General features: G+C 40.2%; 2 protein-coding genes across 2 annotated transcripts in view; one reads left to right on the top strand and one right to left on the bottom strand.

The window, feature by feature from the left end:
- The window catches only part of QRSL1 (glutaminyl-tRNA amidotransferase subunit QRSL1), a 29,168-nt gene extending 22,330 nt beyond the window's left edge, over window positions 1-6,838 (bottom strand). Inside the window, exon 1 of the mRNA XM_077779981.1 lies at window positions 6,719-6,838. Within this exon, the coding sequence (XP_077636107.1) occupies window positions 6,719-6,742 (24 nt within the window). The 5' untranslated portion in view covers window positions 6,743-6,838. The remainder of the gene's footprint in view (window positions 1-6,718) is intronic.
- RTN4IP1 (reticulon 4 interacting protein 1) overlaps window positions 6,705-25,270 on the top strand; it is a 44,479-nt gene continuing 25,913 nt past the window's right edge. The window contains exons 1-4 of the mRNA XM_077779982.1: window positions 6,705-7,624; window positions 12,934-13,085; window positions 14,113-14,181; window positions 15,091-15,215. Coding sequence (XP_077636108.1) covers window positions 7,348-7,624; window positions 12,934-13,085; window positions 14,113-14,181; window positions 15,091-15,215 — 623 coding nt within the window. The 5' untranslated portion in view covers window positions 6,705-7,347. The remainder of the gene's footprint in view (window positions 7,625-12,933; window positions 13,086-14,112; window positions 14,182-15,090; window positions 15,216-25,270) is intronic.

Below are 25,270 nucleotides of genomic sequence, written 5' to 3'. Positions count from 1 at the left end.
AGGCGGGGGGGGGGGGGGGGGGGGGGGGGGGGAAGGAAACAGACTGGACAAGGCCCTGCAGAACCGTATGGCTCTAGATCTTATAACTAAGATCTTTATAACCATTGTATAATTCAAGTCAGAGCCACTACAAATTAAGAGAATGTTTATCAAACATGGGTTCAAAAGCAAACTTAGAAGAAACTTCTCTGAAATCCTGTCTTGGATTCATTAGGAAGGCTAGTAAAGAAAGTGCTAAAATAAAATGCGCTATAAATGAGCAGAACTTAGATGTTTATAGTAAAGCCTGAAGTGATGACTATGTAATACTTTCTGTAGGAAGTAATAAATACTTACTAATTAGATAAAAAAAATGAATAATAGTCAAAGAAGACACTAAAGCTTTGGAGATTATAGGAAAAGAGTTGGATCAAATGGGGGCTGAGAGAAGGAAGACGGGCGAAGGGGTAATACTTATTATTCACCAAAGACCAGACATAGGTGCTTTACATGCATTATTACTGCACTGAACCCTATAACAACCACATAAATTATGTATTATTAACCTCATTTCACAGATGAAGACCGAAGCTCAGAGAGGTTAGTGATTTGTCCAAAGCCACACAGTAACATAGGCTAGAAGTAACTTCATAATACATGCTCCTTCACCATCATCTCTCTCTGCAAGAGTGCCAGTTTAGTTTATCTTCTAAGTTGACTGTATTTTCAGGTGTCCTACATCCATCAAGCAACAGGAGTTTGCATTTGAGAGGAGAATCTGCAAATCATCTGCTCTCAGCTGTTGAATAAATCATCAAAGCAGTGGTATTCTTAGGGCTGAGTTTTAAGATTAGAAAAGCAGTGGGAAGAGGCCACTGAGAGGACCCCTAAGGCTGATGCAGAAGAGGAGGAAAGCACTGCCGACAGGTGGCTGGACAGTGACTCAGGGAGGGGCGGGGACAGGCAGGCCAAACTGTAATAATGAGGAAAATTATGTCTCACTCCCTTTCCTTCTTTGCCTCCCTTGAAGTCTCCTAATGCCTACTATCCTCAGGCTGCTTTGTAACTTGCACTGGTATAAGAATACAAGTGAAAGGAGTTAGAGTTATGGTTACAAGGGCAAGAAATGAGATTGTCTAGGAGCACTCATTTGAAATGGTGCTGTTCTTCATTAGGACCATTTTTAGGAAATCCAGATTTGGGAAAATGAATTAAGAGAACTAGAGAAGAAAAATGAAAACAAAGATTCTAATTAGCTAGAATAGCCTGAGCATAAGGAGTGTGAATGTATAAACAGTGCAGCCTCCGTGGGACAAGAACTGAAGGTGTCATATCTGAATATGAGATAAAGTCAACCATAAAAGTTTTTGTTAAAAAAAACCCAAATTTGTTCTCCCTGGCACTTCTTTTCTCTAACAGAAAGTAGCCATTTCCTTGAGGCCAAGTCTTCTCCCGCAGCTTTCTCAAGAGATGACTACCCACTGTGGACCAGAGTCCAGAGGGGGAGGGGAGGGTGTGCAGCAGGCATTCTCATTCCTCAATGCCTTCCTCTTCACTCTGCACTCAAAAATCCCAGCTAATCTGAAGTACAGGACTTGGAGGAGCTTATATCACACTCTACCTGGGGTGTGAACCAACGGTCGGCCTGGCACCCCTTTTCCATTATTGAAGACTTTAGCACTTAGCTCCCTTGAATCCTCTTTACAGTGGCTCCTGTTGTTATTCTTGTTCACCTCAGACTTCAAATAATGCACACCAAAACCTGGCCTCTCGGTTCAACCTCATTTCCAGCAAACTCTTCCTTTACCTCGCTCCGGTTACTAACTCGGCCCAGACTACATCACTACCAGTAACTGTATAATCTCCAAAACCTCAATTCTAGTTATCCTCCGCCTCCTGTCCGCCCAGCTCATTTGCTCAACCATCCATAGTCAGCCAAAAAAATGGGGACCTCAGTGCTAGAACCACAGAGAAATCGAGTCTGCCGACAACCAATGAAGTCGAAGGAGTGAAACCAGTCTTGGCCGACCCTGTGATTTCAGCCTTGTGAGGCTCTTGTGAGCAGGGAATCCAGCTACTCCATTTCTGGACTCCTGACCCACAAAACTATGAGATGATAATAAGATTATTTTAACCCAAAATGTGTATACTAATTTGTCAGGCAGGAATTAAAAAATAATACACCTTCANCCAAAATTCACACGGGAAGAAATAGAAAACCTGAACAGACCCATAACGAGTGAAGAAATCAAACCAGTTATCAAAAATCTCCCAACAAATAAGAGCCCTGGACTTGATGGCTTCCCTGGGGAATTCTACCAGACATTTAAAACAGAATTAATCCCAATTCTTCTCAAGCTATTTCAAAAAAGAGAAATTGAAGGAAAACGCCCGGATTCATAATNTTTTAAAGAGAGAGAGAATGAGCGAGCGTGAATAGGGAGAAAGAGAGAGACACAGAATCTGAAGCAGGTTCCAGGCTGTCAGCACAGAGCCCGAGGCAGGGCTGGAACTCACAAACTGCAAGATTATGGCCTGAGGCAAAGTTAGAAGCTTAACTGACCGAGCTACCCAGGTGCCCCAATTTTAATTTAATTTTAATTCCAGTATAGTTAACATACATTGTATTATTAGTTTCAGATGTACAATATAGGGATTCAACAATTCCATACATCACCAGGTGCTCATCATAGCAAGAGCACTCCTTAATTCCCATCACCTATTTCCCATATCCTCCCACCCACCAATGCTTTATATTTCATCTAATCTTTATATCCACTCTGAGGGGCCGATATTATTATCTCCATTTTACAGATAAAAAACTAAGGTTTCTGCTTGAGGTCACAAAGCTAGAAAGTAGAGCTGGGATTCAGCCAAGGCCTGTTGTTTCCAAAGCCCACACTCAGTACCACTATACTATTTACTTTACAGATAGCATCAGAAGTTCACTTAGGAAAAGAGCCGTCTTTTTGTCTTGATAAATGCTGAAGGTAGGAGAGCCCTTGAGGCCTGTGTGTACAGTTGACTGGTACCCATTGAACACATTCCATTCACGCTTTTGTCTCCAATGTTCCACGAACTCGCATCAAGATCACTAGCACACCGTCCACATGCCTAAATCCAGCAGTCATTGCTCAGTCCTAATCTGATACAGTACTTCTCAGCAGCATTACATTTAAGAGAGCACTTCCTTCTTGAAGCCTTTTTGCTTGTGTTTCAGGACACTAAGATTTGGTTTTCCTCTTGCCTTACCTACCATCCCTTCATATCTCTTTTGCTGGCTCTGCTTCCTATTACTGGCCTCTAAATGTTGGAAAGTTTTAGGCCTTCTTCTATTTTTTTGTGCTCAGCTCCCTGGGTGTTCTTATCTGTCCACATACTTTATCTTCTATACTCTGGCCAATTTATATCCTCATAGCTACCTGCTTTCCTGATCTCCAAACTCCTATATCCACCTGCTTAACAGACATCTTCACTTGGATATCCAACAGGCATATTCAAATTAACATGCCCAGAACAGAAGTCTTGATAACTTTCTCCTTCCAAATACACTTCCTAAGAGTCTTTCCTGGGGGGTGGGGGGGGAGGGGTCCTCGAAAAGCTAAAAATAGAAGTCTCATATATGATCCAGCAATTCCGCCTCTGGGTATTTATCCAAAGAAACGAAAACACTAATTTGAAAAGATATATGCACCCTTATGTTCACTGCAACATTATTCACAATAGCCAAAATATGGAAGCAATCAAGGAACCAAGGTGTCCATTGATGAATGAATGGATAAAGGAGATGTGGCACATAGATATATATTTTTTTCATATAATCTATACCTAATATATGGCTAATATTAGTTACCCACAAAAAACAAAGTCTTGCCATTTGTGACAACAGAGACAAATACTGTATGATTTCACTTGTATGTGGCATCTAAAAAGCAAAACAAAACTCACAGATGCAGAGAACAGACTGATGGATGCCAGGGAGGAAGGGGTTGGGGGACAGGCAAAATGGGAGAAGGGGGTCAAGGGGTAAACTTCATTATAAAATAAATGCATGGGGATATAATGTACAGCATGGTGACTACAGTCAACAATACTGTACTGCATATTATGTAACTTTATATGGTGACAGAGAAAAACTAGACTTATTGTGATCAATTTGCAGTGTATACAGATACCAAATTATGTTGTACACCTGCAACAAATATAATGTGATAGGTCAACTATACCTCAAAAAAAAGTGGGAAAAAGTCTTTCCCATTTTTTAGAAGTGGGAGACAGAGCATGAGCGTGGAAGGGGAAGAGAGGGAGACAGAATCTGAAGCAGGTTCCAGACTCTGAGCTGTCAGCACAGAGCCTGACATGGGGCTCGAACTCATGAACTGCGAAATCATGACCTGAGCCAAAGCTGGAAGCTCAGGTTGGACGCACCCAGGTGCCCCTAAATCTTTCCCATCTTGATGTTACCATTTTCCCAACTGCCCAGGCCAAAAATCTAAGCATCCTCCTGTTTCCCTCAAACTCTGTATCCAGTCCATCAGCAAGCCCTAACTGAAAGAACAATTCCTGTTTCACATTACCTCCACAGCCACCCCATCTGTGCTGCCATCATCTCTTGCAAATGCAACAGCCTCCTAACTGGTCTTCCTGCTTCCTCATTTTCTTTCCTATAAACCATATCTTTAGGAATAGTCTTTAGGAGCTTTCCATGGCCTAAATGTGTTCCAGAAGCCTAAAATTTGGAATCTGTTTTCCCATAGAACAATTAAGTGTTCTTAGGTAGACCACCAAGAAGCCTCTTGAATATGTAATTAATAACTTTAGGATTAATAGTATTAGCCTGGTGTCTGGCTCCTAGAAACACTGGGGTCATGCATACTGAGATCATGCCACAAAGGAGGAAGGTAAAAAGTGGGACTCCTCTTTTCTGAATATACTCACATAAAACTTACAAATAGTTTTATCTCCTGTTTGGCGTGTTACCTCCTTTGAGTGCCTCCCCTCAGGGCTCCTGTTACTCTAAGCCTTACTTAGGTCCCCAACATTGCCTCAAAACTCTACTATAGTTTCCAGCTCCTCTGCTGAATTTCCTTCCCAGCAAATTTTCCCTTTCTTCAATTGATTATTGCAACTATGTGATGGAGAAAATTTTACTGAACTACTGTAACTCACAACAATGGGTGAATAAATCATTCGACCCTCCCAGGTGTCTTTATATATTTAAAAGAGAATGTGTAAATAATTAATCTCTAATTGGTAGAATTTGGGACAGCAGTACAATGATATGGAAAAAATACGGAGTGGACAGAAGATATTTTTGGGGTTGGGAAAATACCAAATAATATTTTTTAATAATTTTATTTTTTTTAATTTTTAATGTTTATTTTTTGAGGGGGGGAGGGCAGAGAGCCCCATTCAAGGCCTAAACTCACAAGCTTCAAGATTATGACCTGAACTGAAGTCGGATTCTTAACTAAGCCACCCAGGCACCTCTGTACAGAAATATATAGTAGAGACCACATGCAATGTAAGATGATAAAACACCCTTTGGGTAAGGGCTATTTATTATTTAATGCCTGTCAATTTTGTTATTATAATTTATAGCTTTCTAAAAGGCTACCAGATAGACGGATAAAAAAGATTTCTCAGGTGAAAATACAACAGGAAAATGGAAGGCAGGGTAGGTCCTCACCCCCTACTTATTAGCAGAATCACCTGGAGCCCTGTTAAACCATATACTCTGAGCCTCAAATCACAGAGCTCCCCGAGTGACACACAGCTGTGGTTCTAACAAGAGCCTGCCATGACTCTTATATGAGTGGGCCTGCAGACAGTTCCCAAGGTTGAGAGAGATGGGCCAGAAAGCAAGGAGACCTGAACTGAAGCCTTAACAGCAGAGAGTAAACAACAAAACAAAACACCAACCAGGTTCCAGACATAAATTCAAGATACAATTAGTGGGGCTTAGTGATTTATTGGATATAACAGATGGGGAAGAATGTAAGGGCCACTGGGATAACAGTTGTGCCATTACAAAGAGAATATTAAGAATTAATAAATCAGGTTTTGATTTGTTTTTTAAGGCGGAGGTTGAGAGGTAAGAAGTGGTCCCGTTACAACGATGAAATCAACTTTCCTTAAAGTAAGTTGAGTTTGCTATGGGGCATTTTGAAGAGATGTCCGGAAGGGATTTACAAACATAGCCTAGCGTATAAAACTGAGGTCCAGGAAATTGAAGACACGGGTGAGAGAATCACTGGTATCTTACTGATAGTTGAACCCTAGAGAATATATCAAGGAAGCAGGAGGTGGTGGGAGAGAGCTAAAAATTACTCGTTTGTCTTTTGCAAAGTACAGATTTCAGAGGCCTCTTATGCGAGAACTGCCTTAGATGCGTGTCGGGGGCGGAAGAGAGACTGAAGTGGACCAGCTGAGCCATTCTGACAGACCATCCACTAGGGGCCTGACCCAAGCTTTTAGCAAACGTCTAGATGAAAGAAGCCGGGGTACACGTCCACCGCACCGCTCCAGGCTGCGTTAAGTCTCCCCTGCTGAGATCATAACTCCAGAACGGGTATGGCGAGTACAGCTGAATGACTCGAAGGTCGGAAGCCCCCACCCAGTTCCAGGAAAGGAGACCGCGAGGCTGACCAAGATGCGTGGTCAGACCGGGGGCTCCTTGTCCACGGATTCCGCGAATCTTTCTGACCTCCCTGCGCCCTCAGCAGCCAGTTCCACTCACTTCTCGGAGGGTCCGGCCCAGCATGGTCCTCGTGCCCTGCCTGCCACCACAGGGACCAGGTGACAAGGAGGAATAAAAAAGGTCAACACCCGCGGCGGTATTACATGGGCGCAGCCATCTTTGGCCGTCACTGAACTTTCCAACATGCAGTACTTGGATTGGTCGAATTGGAGCCCAGGAAAATGATCTTTGCACGTGATTGGTTGGCGCCGCAAAGCAACTCCTGCGGCGAAGGAGAGAGGGTCGTAAGGAGATTCCGGGCTAGGGTCGCGGAGGGAGTCGGGCATCCTCAGATCCGCTGTAGCGAGCGGGGTTTGCTTGGCCTGCCGGCGGCCCCTGGGACAGGGCTGACTTCTAGGGTTTTGGTTTTGTTTCTCAAAGGGTGTAAGGAGGGAGGAGAATGGACAGAATATTGACTGGAACGTTAATTGGAGATTTTCAGATGGGAAGAGTAGAATAATTCCATTTTCTTCCTTCAATTGCTCCATTAAGAAGGCTGACTTCTATTTGAATTCTCAACTTTGAAATCAGCCACGGTGTTTGGCAGAATTTGACCTAATTCAGGGGTTAGAGTTTGAGCCAATTTAAATGCACTTTAATTAGGGCGAACAATTAGACTGCTGTTGACAATGGAACTTCTGCTTAAGACCTGTGTACTTAGAAGAAATGCATGTACTGCAGTTTGCTTCTGGAGAAGCCACCCTGTACAAAAGCTTTCAGTTAGAAAGATTAGTACTACCTCTCCAAGGAGCACTGTCATGCCTGCTTGGGTGATAGATAAATACGGAAAGAACGAGGTGCTTCGGTTTACTCAGAACATGATGATACCTATCATACACTATCCAAATGAAGTTATTATCAAAGTTCACGCTGCGAGTGTAAATCCTATAGATGTTAATATGAGAAGTAAGTTTTCGGAAGACGTTTCTCCTTCCCTTTTTGTTTCTTTCTTTTTTTAAATTTAAAATCTCCTCAAGAGTCAGTTTTAAAAGATCAGTTGTTATTTGACTACAGTTCTTTGGTTAACATGAAGGAATTGTTTGGGTTTTTGACAGTATCTCAGAACCTATTATTTCTCGAAATTTTGAAATTGCAATGTTCATGGTATACTTTAGTCTTTTACAGAATATAAGCAAATATACATTTGAAAATTCTCCATGCTTCCTTACAGCGTAAATTGGGATTTGAGCTAATTTGGGATCCACAGCTAACGTTTTGGTTTTGATCCTGGGAACTTTGTGTATTCTGAGGGCCATCGCGGGTTTTGGAGATACGGTTATGTTTTCACATCAGTTCAGAATTTGCATTTTTATAATACTTCTCTGCTCTCTCACTATTCACGTCTGTCAATTGGTCCAGTGAACAAAACAACAGGTTGCCAGGATACGGACACAGTACTTTCTTCATTTCTGCTGTTGCATTTTGTTCTCAGCGGTTAAAATACCCTTTCCTGTTTGTTTCATCCTAAATGGGAATGTTACCATCTTCTGCTGGGGCATATTGCCAAAATGTAGAGAGCACTACATTCCTTAAAAATCTATATAATTTGCAATTATTATAGTGCCAAAAAGATTGAATACTCTTTGTGAATTTAACTTTTGGAAAATAATGATAAAAAAAATATTGCTTATGGAACTCCTCCATGTCTTCTGAAAACATAAAAATCTCTTGAGATTGGTTAGTTAACTTCCATGTTCTAAATAAGGTGCCATGTGCAGTTTAACTGTAAGTCTGTGTTTTGAAGGCCTTGTGTGTAATGTAGTAACTCCTAAAAGTTACTATATGTGAACTATGCATGATTAATTTGATTTTTTGGTTCATATAAGCCAATTACAAAATCAGCATTAATGATAGAATGAATCATTTTCTGGAATTTATAGAGACGTGTGAAAGTGTTGAGACTGACATCTTTGCATTTCTTCCTCCTATTTTCCAGGAGCTGTGTGATGGATTAGGATGGTCATTCTCAAGTTTTTTGGTCTTGAGATCTTTTTAGCCTCTTAATAATTAAAATGGACTTTTGTTTATGTGAGTTATAGCTGTCAATATTTGCCTTATTAGAAATTAGAAGAGAAGATTTAAAATATTCGTTTAAAAATTCAGTGAACTTGTGTATTGACATCACAAAATTAAATCAGGGCAGAAATATAAAATGACATAAAATGAGAGGCAACTCCGTATGTGAAGCATTGGAACAGGTGGTGGTTGAGAGAGCATAGGGTCTACTTAAAAGTGCTAACGATGAAAAATAACTAGTTTCCCAAACTAGTTATTTTCAAAATAAGCAAAAAAAAACAAAAAACAAAACAAAAACAAAAACAAAAAAACTGAGTGAGAAAAGTAGCTTTGTTTAACACTTTTGCTTATCTCTGTGCTTTCTGGTTTAATAAGGCAGGTGGATTTTCATATGAATTGCTATATTCAGTCTGTTATGATATGTCATTTGAAGTTGGTGAAGAAAATCCAGCCTTCTGCAGGTAGTTGAAAGGAAAGGACTTCTTAGACGCCTCAGAAAGATCGTGGGCATGTAAAACTTGGAGAACTGCTGGATTATGGAAATAAAGTACACTTTCACAGTCTTTAGGTATTTTGTTTTTAAAGATTTTAAGTAATCTTCACACCCAACATGAGATTTGAACTCACAACCCTGAGATTAAGGGTCACATGCTGTACCGACTGAGCCAGTCTGGTGCCCTCTTGGTTTTTAGATCTTTTGACTCCAATTTTTAATGTTAGTATTTTTAATTTCATGAATATGTCTAGACTTGTGCTGTATAGTATAGTAACTACTAGTCACAGATGAGTGGTGAGCAACTGACGTATGGCTAATCTGAATTGAGATGTGNATATATATATATATATATATATATATATACACACACACACACACACACATCAGAATAAATCATTAATAAATCAGAAATAAAACATTAAAAAAATTTAAAAATGTGAAACGTCTCAATTTTATAATGATTACATATTGAGCTGGTAATATTTTGAATATTTTGAATATGTTAAATAATATATGAAAGTTATTCATTTTTAGTGGCTACTAGGAAACTTTAATATGTGGCTTGCATTGTATTTCCGTTGGACAGTGCCCAACTAGACAACATGAGGAATAGCTATTACACATTTCTTTGTGGAGAGGAGATATGAGGAAAGACTTAGACTCAAAGTGTTTGTAGCTAGAAACTCTATTAAGGAAGATTTGAAATGTCTTCACTATGATTGTCCCATGAAATCCACATTTGTATTCTTCTTGTTTGCTCTAAAGAGTTGCTATTGCTAGTTGGACTGTTTGGTCTAAAGAGCTGCTATTGCTAGTTGGACATAGTGTTTCACTTTAGTCAATTATATAAGGTATAAAGATAGGTTTTTATAGGCTCTGCCTTTAAGTGGAAGGTTTATACTCAATCATCAGTCTGTTTTGTCATCTCCTTTGATTATAAATCCTTTGAAGGTAGATCCCATGTTCTGTCAACTTCTACCTTTTAGTTTTAGTGCTTCACATATGTAGTTGTCATTCAGTCATTATTTTTATGTTGTATTTTCATTTTAACTTACCATTGCAAACTAAAACTAATGTTTTAACCTTGAGTACTTTGTACATTTGTCTTCATTTAGATCTGTTGACTTTTCTTTGAATGCACATGCACAATTTGTATTGTGTGCATTTTAATTTCAGTAGGTTGGCTAGATTGGGACTTTCTTGGCTGCTATTTAATAAGGTAATATCGTGGCACATTTTACTTTTATATAGTATTCTTGAGACCTCTTAGGTTTTTTTTATAACTTAACCAAGTAATATTATTTGTAAGTTATCATGGATCCTTTTTTTTTTTTTTTTTTTGAAAATGTGTAATTGTTGCAGAAGATCTCTGAAATTGTAGCTTGGGGAAAAAAGTAATGAGTACTAGATTATAAACTGTAGGAAGCACTTATTTCCCTTAACAACAATGCAAGGACCTGTCTATTTTGAAAGATGAAGGCAGACAGTTTTTCTGGAGATAGCCATTTTTATTGGACATAAAATCCTAAATCATGTAAATAACTAAATAAGTGAATAATCTTAAAATAGAAAAAAAAATACATAGCCAAAAGCATCATCCCAACAGAGTTTGATTTCCTTAGAGATTCAAGTCGCTGAAACTGATGACAGATTAGCATTTTTCCACACCATCCCAATTCCGAGCCTTACTGGCAATCTCTGACAATGGGCCTCCTAAGGGCCCCCATTCGTTTGTGTCCCCAAGCAGGCCCTCGCTTGCTACCAGCCTCATTCTGGATTGGGGCTTGTTTAGCTAGTAGTACCAGTGAGCCATGGCTACTCAGCTGATGCAGCAGCAAGTCAGGGTGACCAACAAAGCTCGGCAGCCTTGTCGCGCAAGTCCTGTACCTCATAAAGGACTGAAGCCTTGTGGCAGCCCTGAAACAGCAGATTCACCTGGACACGGCTTAAATACCCACTTCTGTTGCCCAGACCACACGGGACTTTCAGCAAATAATTGATTGTGTTTTAGGCATGGAAAAGGAATGTAAGACCGGAAAAGTGAAACATGATTTGCGTGTATATTACATGTGAAGTTGCTTTTTTTTTCCCCCCTGACAGGGTGCACCCCTAATTAGATGGCAAATGTGTAATAATGGCATGACGGCCATCAGCTTAGATTTTCTGGGACTGTCCCAACTTTCAGACATTCTCCCATAATTCTTGATTTTTTTTTTTTTTTTTAATTAGAAAAACAACTTCTGCAGGCCACCCACCTGTCATCTCCCCCTGGCTTTCCTACCATCCCTCACACTGTATGGATTAACTGCATTGCACCTATCCAAGGCCAACCTTCCGTGTGGGTTCTAGATTCCATCCTCTTTTGTCAGCTCAGGAGCTCTGTTTCAGAAACTCTTTCCTGTATCATCAGTCTTTCCCTTCCGATTGAATCATTCTGATTAGCACACAATCTTGCTGTTGTTTCTCCCCTCTTAAAGAGGGGGAAAAAAACCACTCAAAAATCCTCTCTCCATCTCCCCTCACCCGTCCAAACACTTTCATTTCTAGCTCCCCTTTATAGCAGAACTGCTTGAAAGAGTTGAATGGTCTCAGGTCTCTGGTTCTTCACTTCCCGTTCTCTTTTGAGCACTCCAACTGTTGTCAAGGTCACCAGAGACCTCAATGTTGTTGGATTCAGTTGTTTGGCTTGGTTTTGTTTTGTTTTGTTTTAAACCTATTGGCAGCTTTTTATTTGAAAAACTGTCTTCTCTGTCAGCATTTGACTTCTTGAAATGACCCACTTCCCTTGGTCTTCAGGACCCCTCTTCACCGCTTAAGCCTTCTCAGTCTCCTTTGCTAGTTTCTCCTCATCCTTAAGATTTAATGTGCCACTGCTGAGGGTGGGTGGGTGAGGAGAAAAGGGGAGACTTCTGGAGAGGTTTAGTGGTTTGGGAGCATAAATGTGGTACGTGACCCTGGAAAGGTAGAAAGAGTGCTTATCTTGAAGAACCTCACCTAGCAGAAATGTTTTCAGAAATGTCAAGCAGAAGAGGCAATAACAGAGACTTTTGTGTCTTAGAAAAGTCATTTTATATATTGAAGCTTTGTAATAAACTACTTTGGGTTATTATAGATTAGCCAATTTATTTGAAACAAAAAAAGTTACCAGAATGTTTTTAGCTCTAGTTAACTGATATTCACGTAAATGTTTAAAAAACAAAGCTATGTATAATGAAGCAGTTAATGACTTAGAATAGATGCAGTCAAATTTTGTTTTCCACTCCTGAATCTTTACTTACTTCAAAGATGTTCTGGAAACATTTTTTTTGGGACATGGGAAGCATTACTCCTAGACAATGTCGGTATCAAATACAATATCCATGCCTGTTTGTTAACTTCAAACAGCTTTAACATTTATCTTCTTCACTAGACTTGGTACCAAATGACTTTGGCGTAAAAAGTTCACAGATGATTCGGGGCACTCATTAGTCAGTTGAGTGTCTGACTTCGGCTCCGGTGGTTATAACTTTCCAAGTACATATGTTTCTTTGAAAAGAACATTCCTTGCTTTTGTGCTTTTGTATGTGATGATAAAAAATTAATAAGGTTGATTAGTTTGTAATCTGCATCTTGATGATCTAGAATTGTATCTGGCCGGTAACCCTGTAGTAGTTTTTAAATCAATTCATTCTTTTGGAGGAAACACATACACTGTCTTTCATAGGTGGTTATGGAGCTACGGCTTTAAATATGAAACGCGATCCTCTCCATATTAAAACCAGAGGAGAAGAATTTCCCCTGACTCTGGGTCGGGATGTCTCTGGGGTGGTGATGGAATGTGGACTTGATGTGAGGTACTTCAAGCCTGGAGATGAGGTGAGTTCTGCAGTGCCATTATTCCTTTTCTAAATAAGCGAATTCCATTTCATTTTGCTTCTTTTGGAAGTATATCTGTGTCCTTGACCTTTTTTTTTTTTTTCCTTCTTTTCAACAAGTATACGGCACTCTGGCCAGAACCCGCATGTTCTTGGTTCTGTTGTTACATTTTTCACAAACAGTGCAAAAATAGCTTGACTGATAGGCACCTGGGTGGCTCAGTCAGTTAAGTGTCTGACTCTTGATTTTGGCTCAGGTCATGACCTCCAGATCTGTGAGATGGAGCCCCACACTGGGCTCCACATTGGGCATGGAGCCTGTTTGAGAGTCTCTCCCTCTACTGTTCATGCTGTCTCTCTCTCTTAAAAATAACAACAACAACAAAACAGCCAAAAAATAGCTTGACTGTACTTGAGCTTTCTAAATCTAGTGCTTAAGAATTGCCCGACTTTAAAATATGTAGGATTGGGGCTTTTTTTTTTTTTTTTTTCTGGAAGAAGTCTCTAAATGACAGTTTTTACCCTATGGGTTAGATGGTTTTAAAATAGCTAAATTTTGGTATAATCACCTGTCACTTGTCACTTTGAACTTTTATACCAAGAAATTAAAGTGAGCTTATAATAATAGCTAACACTGTTCTAGTTGTTTTTCATAAAATAACGCATTTAATCCTAATGAAGTAAGTACAGTGAGGCACAGTTTACACGATGGGGAAGCCAAGCTATAAAGAGGCCCCATGGCTAGTGAGCACGGGAGCCCTGACAGAAGCCCCAGAGACCTTGCTCTTACTATTCTCTAAGTTGTCCGTAAATACACTAGGATTTACTGGCATCTGTCTCCAATGTGGTTTGACTTGATAAATCCAGAATCCTACTAAGCACTACATTTATATTCTGTGAAAATAACTCTTTTGCTTGGCATATTGCTGATTTGTGCTTTTTTCACAGGATGGGGTCTGTTGTTGGGGAAAACCCTCATGCTGAGCTTTGGTCGGAAAATATGTTTCTAATGAAGCTGTGTGTTTCAGGTCTGGGCTGCAGTTCCTCCCTGGAAACAAGGCACTCTGTCAGAGTTTGTTGTAGTCAGTGGGAATGAGGTAACTCCCCAACTCCGTGCTGAAATGCCATTAGAAAGTATGAACAAAGACTGACAAATATCTCTGAAATAACTCGTTGTTTTTTCAGATCAGGTTTATGTTTTATGGGTAGTTTTGAAAGAGCTAAGATAGACAAGAGGAACTTTTGAAAGAGTAAAGAAGTATTTGATGTCATTAGTAACACTGCCTGCCGAAGCGGTTCTTTGTCTCCTGGAGCCCGGATTTGGAGTGAGATCTAGGAGCCCTGCTGTGTTTCTCGGGGGTGGGGGTGGAGAGTTACCCAGTGTAAGCAGTTGAAACCAAATATACTAAATGGAGCATACCGATTAATCATCAACAGAAGCTTGGGAGTATTAGGCTGTTTCAGATAACTTTAAAAACAGCCTAATCAAATACAGTCAGGTGAGCTGACAATTTGAATAGAGAGAAAGGGGTTAACATTGAGGAAATTGGCTACAGAAGGCAGGGCAGGAAGAGAAAAGGGGATATTATGGAGATCAGAGAATGTCTGGAAAGATTATCTTCCACTAAATGAGAGTAAAGGAAACAGCTGATCTCAAAAACAAATTAGAATGTGTTTATGAGGGCTCAAGGTCTATTTGGATTTATTTCTGGGTGTAGTCAGGACTAATGGGATTATTGAATGTGGTCTCTTTATGAAGAATTAAGCAGCTTTATCTGATAATGTAGCCTATAAAATATTACTGAACCTCTGTGAGGCAGATTGAGTCATTAGGAGAATATTCCTTAAGTATAATCTTGGAGTAGGGTATGTAGTAAACACTGAACCTGGTAGAATGTTACAGACTTCTCTGAAAGTAGTTGGATTCCTACACAGGTAGATATGTTTACTTGTGTTCATAGGTTTGCAAGTCATTGCTTATTTTTAACTGCTGTCTTCAAATTTAGGTCTCTCTCAAGCCCAAATCACTCACTCATACTCAAGCTGCCTCTCTGCCATACGTGGCTCTCACAGCCTGGTCTGCCATACACAAGGTTGGTGGCCTGAGTGACAAGAATTGCACAGGAAAACGGTAAGTATCAACTGTGACATCTAAACCTCCCTCCAGTTCTATTTGTGTCAGTTTGCAGTTTCTTAATCTCATTGTGTTGATTCTTAGCCCAAGCAAATGGGAATTTTTAAGTGGAAACATGTTAGGTGAACTTTAGGTGTACGAGTCGCCTAAATAATGTTAAGAGTTCATATATGAATCTGTGCAAAAAAGATCCTAGCTTTTATTAGATTCCTTAAAAGTGTTAAGGACCACCTTTTACATTTTCTGAAGAATGATGTGAAGGTACAGGTGGGTTTTTTTTTTTTTTTTACCTCTACTAGGATTAACTCTCTCATTTGCATGTTTCTGTGAAAACCAGATATAATGGGATGGCAAAACCCTGTTGAATATTCTTAAGCTCTCTTAGGCTCAGTGCCTGCCATACTTTAGGTCAGTTCTTGTGCTTTAAAGTCTTTATTGTTTGAGTTAACAACAGCAGTGAGTGGAAATGTCTTTGGTGTACTGGAGTCCATCTCCAGACTCTGCTGCTTTCTGGCTGGGTGGTGCCCTCCATCACTTCTCTTCTGTGAGCTTTGTTTTAATGGTTCAGTGAGGTAACACAAGTAAAATTAGTGGCCCAGTTGTGGCCCATGGAAGGCACTCTGTATATAGTGGCTGCTGTTATTAGCAATGAGATTGTATTTTTGCTTTTTTGTATTTTAGAAAGTTGGCAAGATAGGGAAAACTGATTTTATTTTTTGGTGAGAAAAGTAGAGACTAAGAACCATTTAATGATAGTGATAAAGGAGAGAGCTCTGTATAAGTCAATTTTTAATCAATTAAAATGAGTTTTTTATTACTAAGAATTGTGCAGGTAAAATAACCATACTGTTGTGAAACCTTACACTTTACATTTAATGTTGGGTTGTAAAGGATTGAATGTAATGAAAGCGTAATAGCTGTATTTCTGAAAGCAGTGTGAAGATGATTCATCTAATAAAATGCTACCCTTTGTTGTAGAATTCATGGCAGATATTCATTCTAAAGGTCAACCCTGTTTATTTTTTAAGCTCTTGAGTTACTATTTAGGTCAACTACTTTGTTTAAAGTAAAGGAGTCTGGCTGCATAGATTTTTCTAGTGGTTTGTTTTCATTAATAACCTTGCAGAATTCAGAGTTTTTTGACCTTTATTATTGGAGGCCCTGCATTGACATTGATGCTTTATTGTTTTGTTTTGTTCTTCCTTAAAAACATTAGACTTTCTATGCCTCTGTGACCGTAAGTGCACTATGGTTAGAGATCTCTCATTCCTTTGATCAATTCTAGGGTTCTCCACATATATTTGTTTTCAGTACACTGAAGAAGACACTTTGAGAAGAGGCAGCTAGAGTTGTTTCTAGATTCATGGATCCATGCCATGTTATTGTAATTTTGTGGGTAATTCCTTGGTACTGTGTTACCTTCTGTTTAAGCAGTAATGGCTTGGAACTGGGGAAATAGAGCCTGAGGTCCTGTCCTCCAACTCTGCTGGTGCTTCATGCGGTGACCGTGTGCATGCTATTTCCAGTCTTGCACAGTTTCCTCTACGGCAGTGGGTGTAGGACGGTGCAGGTTGTTAGGGGAGCTTTGAGCAGTGGGAAGTTTTATACCTTCTAAGGCCATCATATTGTATGTTAAGTTGGGTGTGTTCATTGATTTAGCCACATATTAACCAAACCACAGTGAAATCCACTGTAAAGAGCCTCCTTAGTTCATCTCCTGAATTTCCTGCATCCCCGCATACTTGGTGACCTGACCTATAGGATGCCTTGGTTCCAAGTGGCATTGAGACCTGGGCCCTGGGTGCTCTAGGAAATTTGTCTACTGAAGTGGTAATAATGGCCCACCCATCCCACTCCTTATTTGTGGGAATCGAATGAGCAATTTGAGCATCTTAAAGCTCTATAAAAAACAATTTTACATGAAGAAATTTTGATGAGAGTGGGATTTTATTATATATCAATTCAGAGGTTCCAGGGTCCAGAGTGGCTTTTTTCAGTTTGACTCTGCATTGTGGATGGAGGAGCATATTTTGGTGTCTCTAAGCCATAATTATTCTCTATTAGCTGTTGGCATTAAGGCATGTTTTAGTCTGCAATAAAGCAGGTCAGTGTTTGTTAACAGGGTCTAATAGTCTGTTTTTCTAACCAGTTAATTAAAAACAAAAACACCCATCAGCACCTTGGAGGATTTTATAGGATTTCTTTATAACAAATAGCTTTTTGAAATTAAGACCAAGCTTTCTAAGAGTTCAGCATGTTTACTTTTTCCTTTTTTGTTTTATAACAAAACAAAATGTTTACTTTTTCCTTTTTTGTTATATAATTGTATTTCTGCAACAACTGACCATCTGTTAACTGAGGTAATAGTTTAATATCAGTGTCACAAAAATGTGTCATTTATGCCCACACTTTGATAGCATTAGAAAATGTCAGAAGAAATGATTTTTTTTGTTACCAGCCCATCTGTAGTTTCCTCATGATTTATTAAGTTGGAAAATATAGATAACCTAGGGCTCTTGAGATGATAGACATGTTTTAAAAAATGGTTACACCAGGTATATTTTGAAGGCAGTTCAGTCTGATGGTTCTATTTATTGGTGGTGTCACGGTACATCTTGAATATTTCATGCTCCACCTGAAATTCATCTTCTACTGGGAAAGTTGTACCTTCACTCTGCTTGACAGAAGTATTAGAAAGTGTTAGAAATTGAACCGTTCCTCTTGCACAAAATAAATTTCACTTTTAAATTGTGTATACATGAAACCCAATGCAATGAATTTAGGAATGCTTTTCACTGTTTCTTACCTGATTAGGCTTTTTGACAGTAAAATTTTGTCCTATGATTGTAAATTGGGTGTCTGATTAGTTCTGTTACGGAATTACACAGGGTCCAACTTGAAAACACTGGGCCTATCCCCCACCACCACTACCACCACTGCGCTTATATCGGTCATAACATGGTTTCCTTCTTTCTGAAGCCTTCTGCCTGTTCTTCCTTGGCCCACCCACCTGTTTCTCCCCGTCTCTGCTCCCACCACCCCTGTGGACTTCGGGTTTTTGTTTGCACTTGACTGGGTGGTAAGGTTAGAAGGGTAAGGGGAAGAAGAAAGAAACCCCAGCCCTTTACTTACTCGATTGGGAAGAAACTGCAGCTGAGAGAAGGAGAGGGAGGGTGGAGACTCTGGCCAGTGTAATGCAAATGAATCTTGCCTCTGCTTCTGGACCCGTTTTTTTTTCTGGAGCCCTAAGAGGGCTCAGTTAAAGAAATAGCAGAAAACTCTTTCCTGGCAATTTGTATTTTACAGATGAGTTTTCTGGGTGACTAGGGTAATATCTTGGGAAGTTCGGAAGTCATTTGCTCCTCAGTGCGCCTTAACTTAGCTTCCAGCCTTGCCTTTCAGCTGCAGCTGTTCTCACCGGGGTCATAGCTGACTAAGTGGCCAACCAGATGATCTTTCTCAGTTCTTCTTATCATTTCATCTCTGAAGTATATGGCACTGTTAACCGCTTCCTTTTTTTTTNCACCGGGGTCATAGCTGACTAAGTGGCCAACCAGATGATCTTTCTCAGTTCTTCTTATCATTTCATCTCTGTGAAGTATATGGCACTGTTAACCGCTTCCTTTTTTTTAAATGTTTTTTTATGTTTTTTTTAATAGTTTATTGTTAACTGCTTCCTTAATAGTCAATTTTTCCATGGTTTCAGGACACTAGACTCCTTTAGTTTCTTTGCCTTTTTGACCAGTTCTTGTCATTTTTAGAGGACCCTTTCTTTCTCCAGGCCTTAACCATTACTGTTCTCCCGGTGTCCACTCCATCATTACTCTCTCTCTCAGAGGTCTCTCACCTGCTCCCAGCTTGTTTGTATATTAGGGTAGCTCGCAGATCTGTGTCTAACCTTAAGGTCTCTGCTGAGTTTCAGTTAGATGTCGTCTTTGTATTTGAAATTCAACTGGTGCAAAACAAGACTTCCTGAGTGCCATCCTGACTCTTCCGCTATATTCTTGATGTCCATTAACTGACATTTCCCTTAAGCTGAAACCTGATACTGCTTCCAAACAATGCGTCCTTCCCCTCCACGGCACAACTTGTTGTTCATGTCCTGTAAAATTTAGGATGGTTATCAAGCTGGGGAAAAAAATGTCTTCCAAGCTTCTTAAATGCAGGAGCTGTAAGATTTCTAGGCATTCCAAGTTTTCTCATGCAGGGAGTAAGCCTCAAATACTTTTGCATTTTAATTGATAGTCCTAATTTGTTAGCTTGGTGTTGATGTCTTCCCGGTAGTGGTGTCAAATGACGAAAATAATACAAACGTGCTAGTGCATTTATCCTGTATTCAAGGGAAAACAAGCCATAGATTGGGGAGCACAGTGCCTCACAAACAGTGGATCACTCTTGCTGAAGGATTTTGGGCAGGAGCGAGTGTCATAGAGCCTTAGAAGAGGCAGCATGGAAATGGCGTGGTTGGCCAGGAGGTCAGTGATTTCCTTATGAGGCTAGTGGGGCCTAGTAAGGTCAGCTATCTAAAGCTGAGTTGGAGAATTCCTTGACAGGGATGCGTTCTTTGTAAGTGCAGACTTACTTAGGTTTAGATTTATGACGTGGGCTAGGCCATAGGGCAGCTTCCATTTTGTGGGTCCTGATATACAAATTAATTTATTAGTGGTATATTGTAAATTTTTACATGTCTTTTAATTGGAAGAACTTTCTACAGACTAGCTTCTGGTTCTGTACATCTCAAACCTTGTTTAACCATTTTTCTCCTTCACTACTTGCCTAATCCAGTGCTAGGTTCCTCAATAATTTGTCTTATAATAAGACAACAATTTTTGATGCTTTATTGTGTTAACTTGATATGAAGTAGGAGTATTCCTGGAAGGCATTCTTAAGCAGGAACAGCCTGTAATAACTTAACTCTACTTAGAAAGGACTATGAACTGCATCGGTATTTTCCACTAAACCCAAAGCAAATGTATTTCCAAATGCACTTCCCTTCCCTCTGGGCTAGCATGTCCTGAACCCTGTCAGTTCCATGGTTCCCTTCAGCCAAATCTTGTATTACCTGTCAAGAGGGGAAGTGTAAAGGAGGGTGTAGAAATGGAAAGAGACAGACATTTTAGTGGATTGTGGTTAACAAAGGAGGAAAAATCATTTTCTTCTACCTGAGTTCTCTGCTGAGCCCTCTGTAACAAAAGATTAACAAGAGAAAAACAGTTTATTAATATGTATACCACATATTAACAAGGTACAATTAGAGGAAAATGAGGAACTCAAATGGTTAGCTTAGAATTCAGGCTAAAAAACATCTCCAGCTGAAGACAGACGAAGAGAAACGTGGGGAAGGCCAGTTGTGCAGAGGTTACAAGGAAAAGCAAGGTAAAATTTGTTGTACAGATTGAAGTTGGCGCCTCTAGGGAATAACCTTTGCCCTTCCTGGTAGCTAGAAGAGGAGGTATGCCCTTGTAAGTGTATGCCTTTCTCTTAGGCAAACAGAGGAAGGGCAGGAGCTTGCTTGTACCTGCTGCTGCTTAACTGCCTTCAGCCCAAAATAATCTTTATGCCAATGGTGGTATATTTGGGGGCAACATCTTCTGCCGCTCTTCGTTAGCATGTATCATTTGCAAATTTTACAAAAATCTATGTCCATGCAGGTATTTTCTGAGAGGTTTGTCTCAGGGCCTTGTGTAAGGAAAGCGCCTGGAGCCAAAGCTTCATTGGCTCTGCAGAGAAGGAAAGTAGGATTTTCTTCTGGTCTAAGCTCTGGCCTGGGGCCCTTGTAAACACAAGACAGATTAAAAAGGGAAAAGCACAGCCATTCATGAGTTTTACATGACCTGAGACTTTCATAAGAAAATGAAGATCTGAAGAAGTGGTTAAACTTGAGTGTTTTTATGCTACGTTTAATGAAGAGTGAAGAGCCTTTAAAAAAAATATGTGACAGGACAAATGGTATGAACCACGCACAATCAACTGGGAAATTTAGCAAGCAAGGCCTTTTGGTTGGGATTCTTCTCTGTACCCTTCTGTCTTGGAGATAAGGATGGGAGCATACCTCTCACATGAGGGTCTTAGGACCTTCGTCAAGAAAGAAGGACTTGGAGTCCTTCCCGTATATGCTGTTTCTCAACTTCCGTTAACTTAAAATATTCATGCCAAGGTGCCATTTTGGGGGTTGATGTGTCCTGAACCCTGTCAGCTCTGTGGTAAATTTTTCTCCGATCAACTATGCTCCTTTTGTCTCTTATCCATCGTATTGTTGCCATCATAAACATTCCTTCCTAACATCTTCCTTTCTTCTCTCTGTTCTACACCAGATTGAAGGAACTGGTGATTTGGGATGGTTTCTACTGCTTGTCCCCTTTGGGGAGATGTGTTCCTAGTATCCCTGGTTGAAATTCTGAATTTCATTACCCACAGAATCATTGTTATAGTGTGTATGAGGTTCTTGGTCCATTATGGGTTAGCTAAGCCTTAATAAATGGCTACCCTGGGCACTTTGCCAACACATATAAATAGCATTGTTTTCATGGGAAAATGTGTTTACAGTTCCAAACAACTAATTCACACATGAACTCGTCTGCAAATTGGGGAATGTCTACATGAAATACAGAGGCTTAGAAGGGGACACACAAATCTAGGCTATCTTGGCCGAGTGTGGTTGATTTGTCATGTAGTTCTACTTATTCAGGTTAAGTTTCTCACTTTAAGAAGTAAATTTAGCATATTATATTTTGCTGTATTACCCTTCTTTCCCCAAGTTTTAAAAGCATGAGAAACTAAATGAGTTTATAACATTTTCAGTAGCATCCCTAGGTTTTATATTAATTTAAAAAAATTTTTTTAATGTTTATTTTTAACATTAAAATAATGTTAAACTCGCAGACAGACTGTGAGTGGGGGAGGGCAAAGAGAGAGAGACACACAGAATTGAAGTAGGCTTCAGGCCCTAAGCTGTTGGCACAGAGCCTGACAGTGGACTCGAACTCACGAGCTGCTAGATTATGACCTGAGCCAAAGTCGGACGCTTAACCCACTGAGCCACCCACGGGCCCCTATATTAATTTAATTTGATCTAATTTAGTTTAGAGTGCGAGTTGGGAAGAGGGGCAGAGGGAGAAAGAGAGAATCTCAAGCTGAGCTTGAGGCCTAATGTCGGGCTCAGTCTCACAACCCTGAGACCATGAGCGGAACTGAAATGAAGAGTCAGATGCTCAACCAGCTGAGCCACCTAGGCGCCCCATCATCATCCTTAGGTTTTAAAGACCCTTTGTTTCTACCTATGGAAGAGTTAGCCATATTTAAATCATCTTTGTTCCTAAGCCATTAGGTTTTAAATAAAAGACTCTGTAATTTTGCAATGTGGCTTCCCCCCCCCCCACAAGCACATTGTCTGGGGGGAATCATGGAAGTCATAAACTTCTTTGTTAGAAAAATGGGGAAACTAAAGATAAATTTAAATAAGATTGAAAAAGTCAGTTTTTCTTTTTCATCATTTCCCAGGATATGAATCTGAGGCAGGCGGGTTCAGTTAGTTGAGAGAGTTGGGACTAGAACCCACATCTCTATCTCAGGCTAAGCTAGGCTAGTATGGAAATTTGAAAGTTTATGCCTTGTTTCTGGATCTCTGACTATTTTGTATTATGTTTCATATATTTTTTATTTGCAAGGCATTTTGGGTGTTGATGCCTTACCTCTTCAGGCTGTCTTCCTGAAAATGTGAATGTAGAGGACTTGGGTGCCCAAATACAGTAGAAAGTGATTCAGTCATGGAAAAGAAGCCAACAGTGAGTTAGTATGTTAATGTATGTTTAGGCAGAAGCGACCGAGAAAATCAGGTTGTAGGGCTTAAGAATGCATATGCAGCGTTATAATTATTCATACTTTCTCACGTATTTTTTTTTTTTTAATCTCTGCCACAGTGCAGATCCCACTGACTTCAAAAAAGAGCTCCACATGTGAACTTAGGAAGTAAGAGAGGAACGTGATTAAAATTCTTGGCAATTTTGAATCATAGTGCTTTTTCCAAATACAGCATTTTCTGGGTACTTACTGTATACAATAAGCAATATTCTTCACTCAGCAAATAGACTTCTGCTTCAATGAGGCTTGAATATATAGTGTGACCATTATAGCAAGCTGGGTAGAAAGTGTTTCCGCTGTATAGCACTTCAGTGAAGGGCCACTGGGGGTAAGCAACAGCGGTGATTTCCCCTTTGTATTGGAAGTGCTTTGAAGAGTACAAGAATAGTTAGTTCAGCCACAGGACTTCAAACCATGGAGGACTAATCGACCTATTGCTGGCCTTGAAAATTCATTTTGCCTACTGTCCTTTTTTTGAGACTTTGAAGAAAAGTGCAGGTCCCGATTGAATCTGCACAAAACCTGGAGTTTGCAGGACCAGAGAATGGTGTGTCCCTAGGTCGTCTTCACAAGCTGACTGACTGTATGTGGCACCCCAGCTGGCTTTGCGCCTTGCCTGGTTTGCACTTGGAGGCGCCATCAGGTGGCAACATCAGGAACTGAAGCTGCTCTTGTAGAACCACTCCCTCTGCCAAGCACTGCTGTGAAACAGTTTTGCTTTTTAATTTGGATAAACAAGGCTGCTTTGGGTCAAGAGTTATGGGGAGGCTATGAGCTGACAATAATACGGCTGGAGATGTATCTGGCAGTTGGACCCTTTAGCAGCCATTATACTTGGTATCCTCTTTTTTTTGTTGTCGTTTATTTTGAGAGACAGGGAGAGTAGGGGAGGGGCAGAGAGAGAGGAGAGGGAGAGAATCCCATGCAAGCGCCGCACTGTCAGCACAGAGCCCAACTCAGGGGCTGAAACCCACGAATGTTGAGATCATGACCTGAGCCAAAATCAAGAGTCTGATGCTTTACTGACTGAGCCTCCCAGGTGTCCCTGGTATCCTCTTAATACAGCATTCCCAGGGAGAGAACTAGAAATGAACTTCAAACTTTTCAAATCATAATGCAGGGGCGCCTGGGTGGCTTAGTCGGTTAAGCGTCCGACTTTCGCTTGGGTCATGATCTCGCGGTTCGTGGGTTCGGGCCCCACGTCGGGCTCTGTGCTGACTGTCAGCTCAGAGCCTGGAGCCTGTTTCAGTCTGTGACTCCCTCTCTCTCTGACCCTCCCCTGCTCAGGCTGTCTCTCTCTCTCTCTCTCTCTCTCTCTCTCTCTCCTAGAAATAAATAAAAAAAATAAAAATTAAAAAAAAAACAAAAAAAACTTCAAATCGTAATGCAGTCTTCCAAATATCAGAGTGATACTCTCACTTGAGGTAGTAGCAATTGTTGCTGCGATTGTAGGGTAAACTGCTGATTTGGATGATATTTAAAGCCAGGAGACGTCAGGCATCTGTTATATCCATGGTGGGATGCCCAGTGCTGTATAATATGTGATCTCTGCTCTCGAAGCCTACCAGAATAGCTTGGAAAGCAAACGTATGGGTGAAAGTTAACAGCATGGCAAATGCCAAATGCATGGCATTGATACCTGGTTTGGGGCTTTTTTAGGGGTGCAGGAAAATGGATTTGGCCCCTAGGGCAGGGAGATCTCAGCAAGCACTGAAGACATTTGAGGGTCTGAGGAATGAGCCAGTATGCATGGGACTCAGGCCTAAGAGTGAGGGGCTAAGGGAGTTCTATTTAGGAAATAGAAGTCAGAGTTGAGATGAAGATTAGATTGTGAAGGATTTTACATGAATGTTTGACTTATTACATTTTTATAAAAATGGGCCAGAATGAGAAGGAGAATATTTCATGGATGAATTAATTTGGGGGTATGTCTGTGAGGCAGTTTTAATGCCTCCCATTCTCCCTCCATTTAGGAAGTACTCAAGCTATTAAATGTGTGAATTGAAAGATTTTAGAGGAGTTCATCTTTGAGGTTTTTTCCATTCTGTGCACGTTGTAATTCTTTGAAAATTAAAAGTAATTTTTCTGAAAGGAACACGGTTTAACAAGGAGACTTGTTTTAATTACATTTAGTAGTATTACTTTCAAAGGGGATAGCTGGCTCAGAAATTTTAGTAGTAACTTTTAAGACC

This window comes from Crocuta crocuta, unplaced genomic scaffold, assembly GCF_008692635.1.
Source record: "Crocuta crocuta isolate KB4526 unplaced genomic scaffold, BGI_CrCroc_1.0 scaffold147, whole genome shotgun sequence".
Classification (NCBI taxonomy): domain Eukaryota; kingdom Metazoa; phylum Chordata; class Mammalia; order Carnivora; family Hyaenidae; genus Crocuta; species Crocuta crocuta.
The sequence above is the reverse complement of the archived record's forward strand: the minus strand, read 5'-3'. Positions and strand labels throughout refer to the sequence as shown.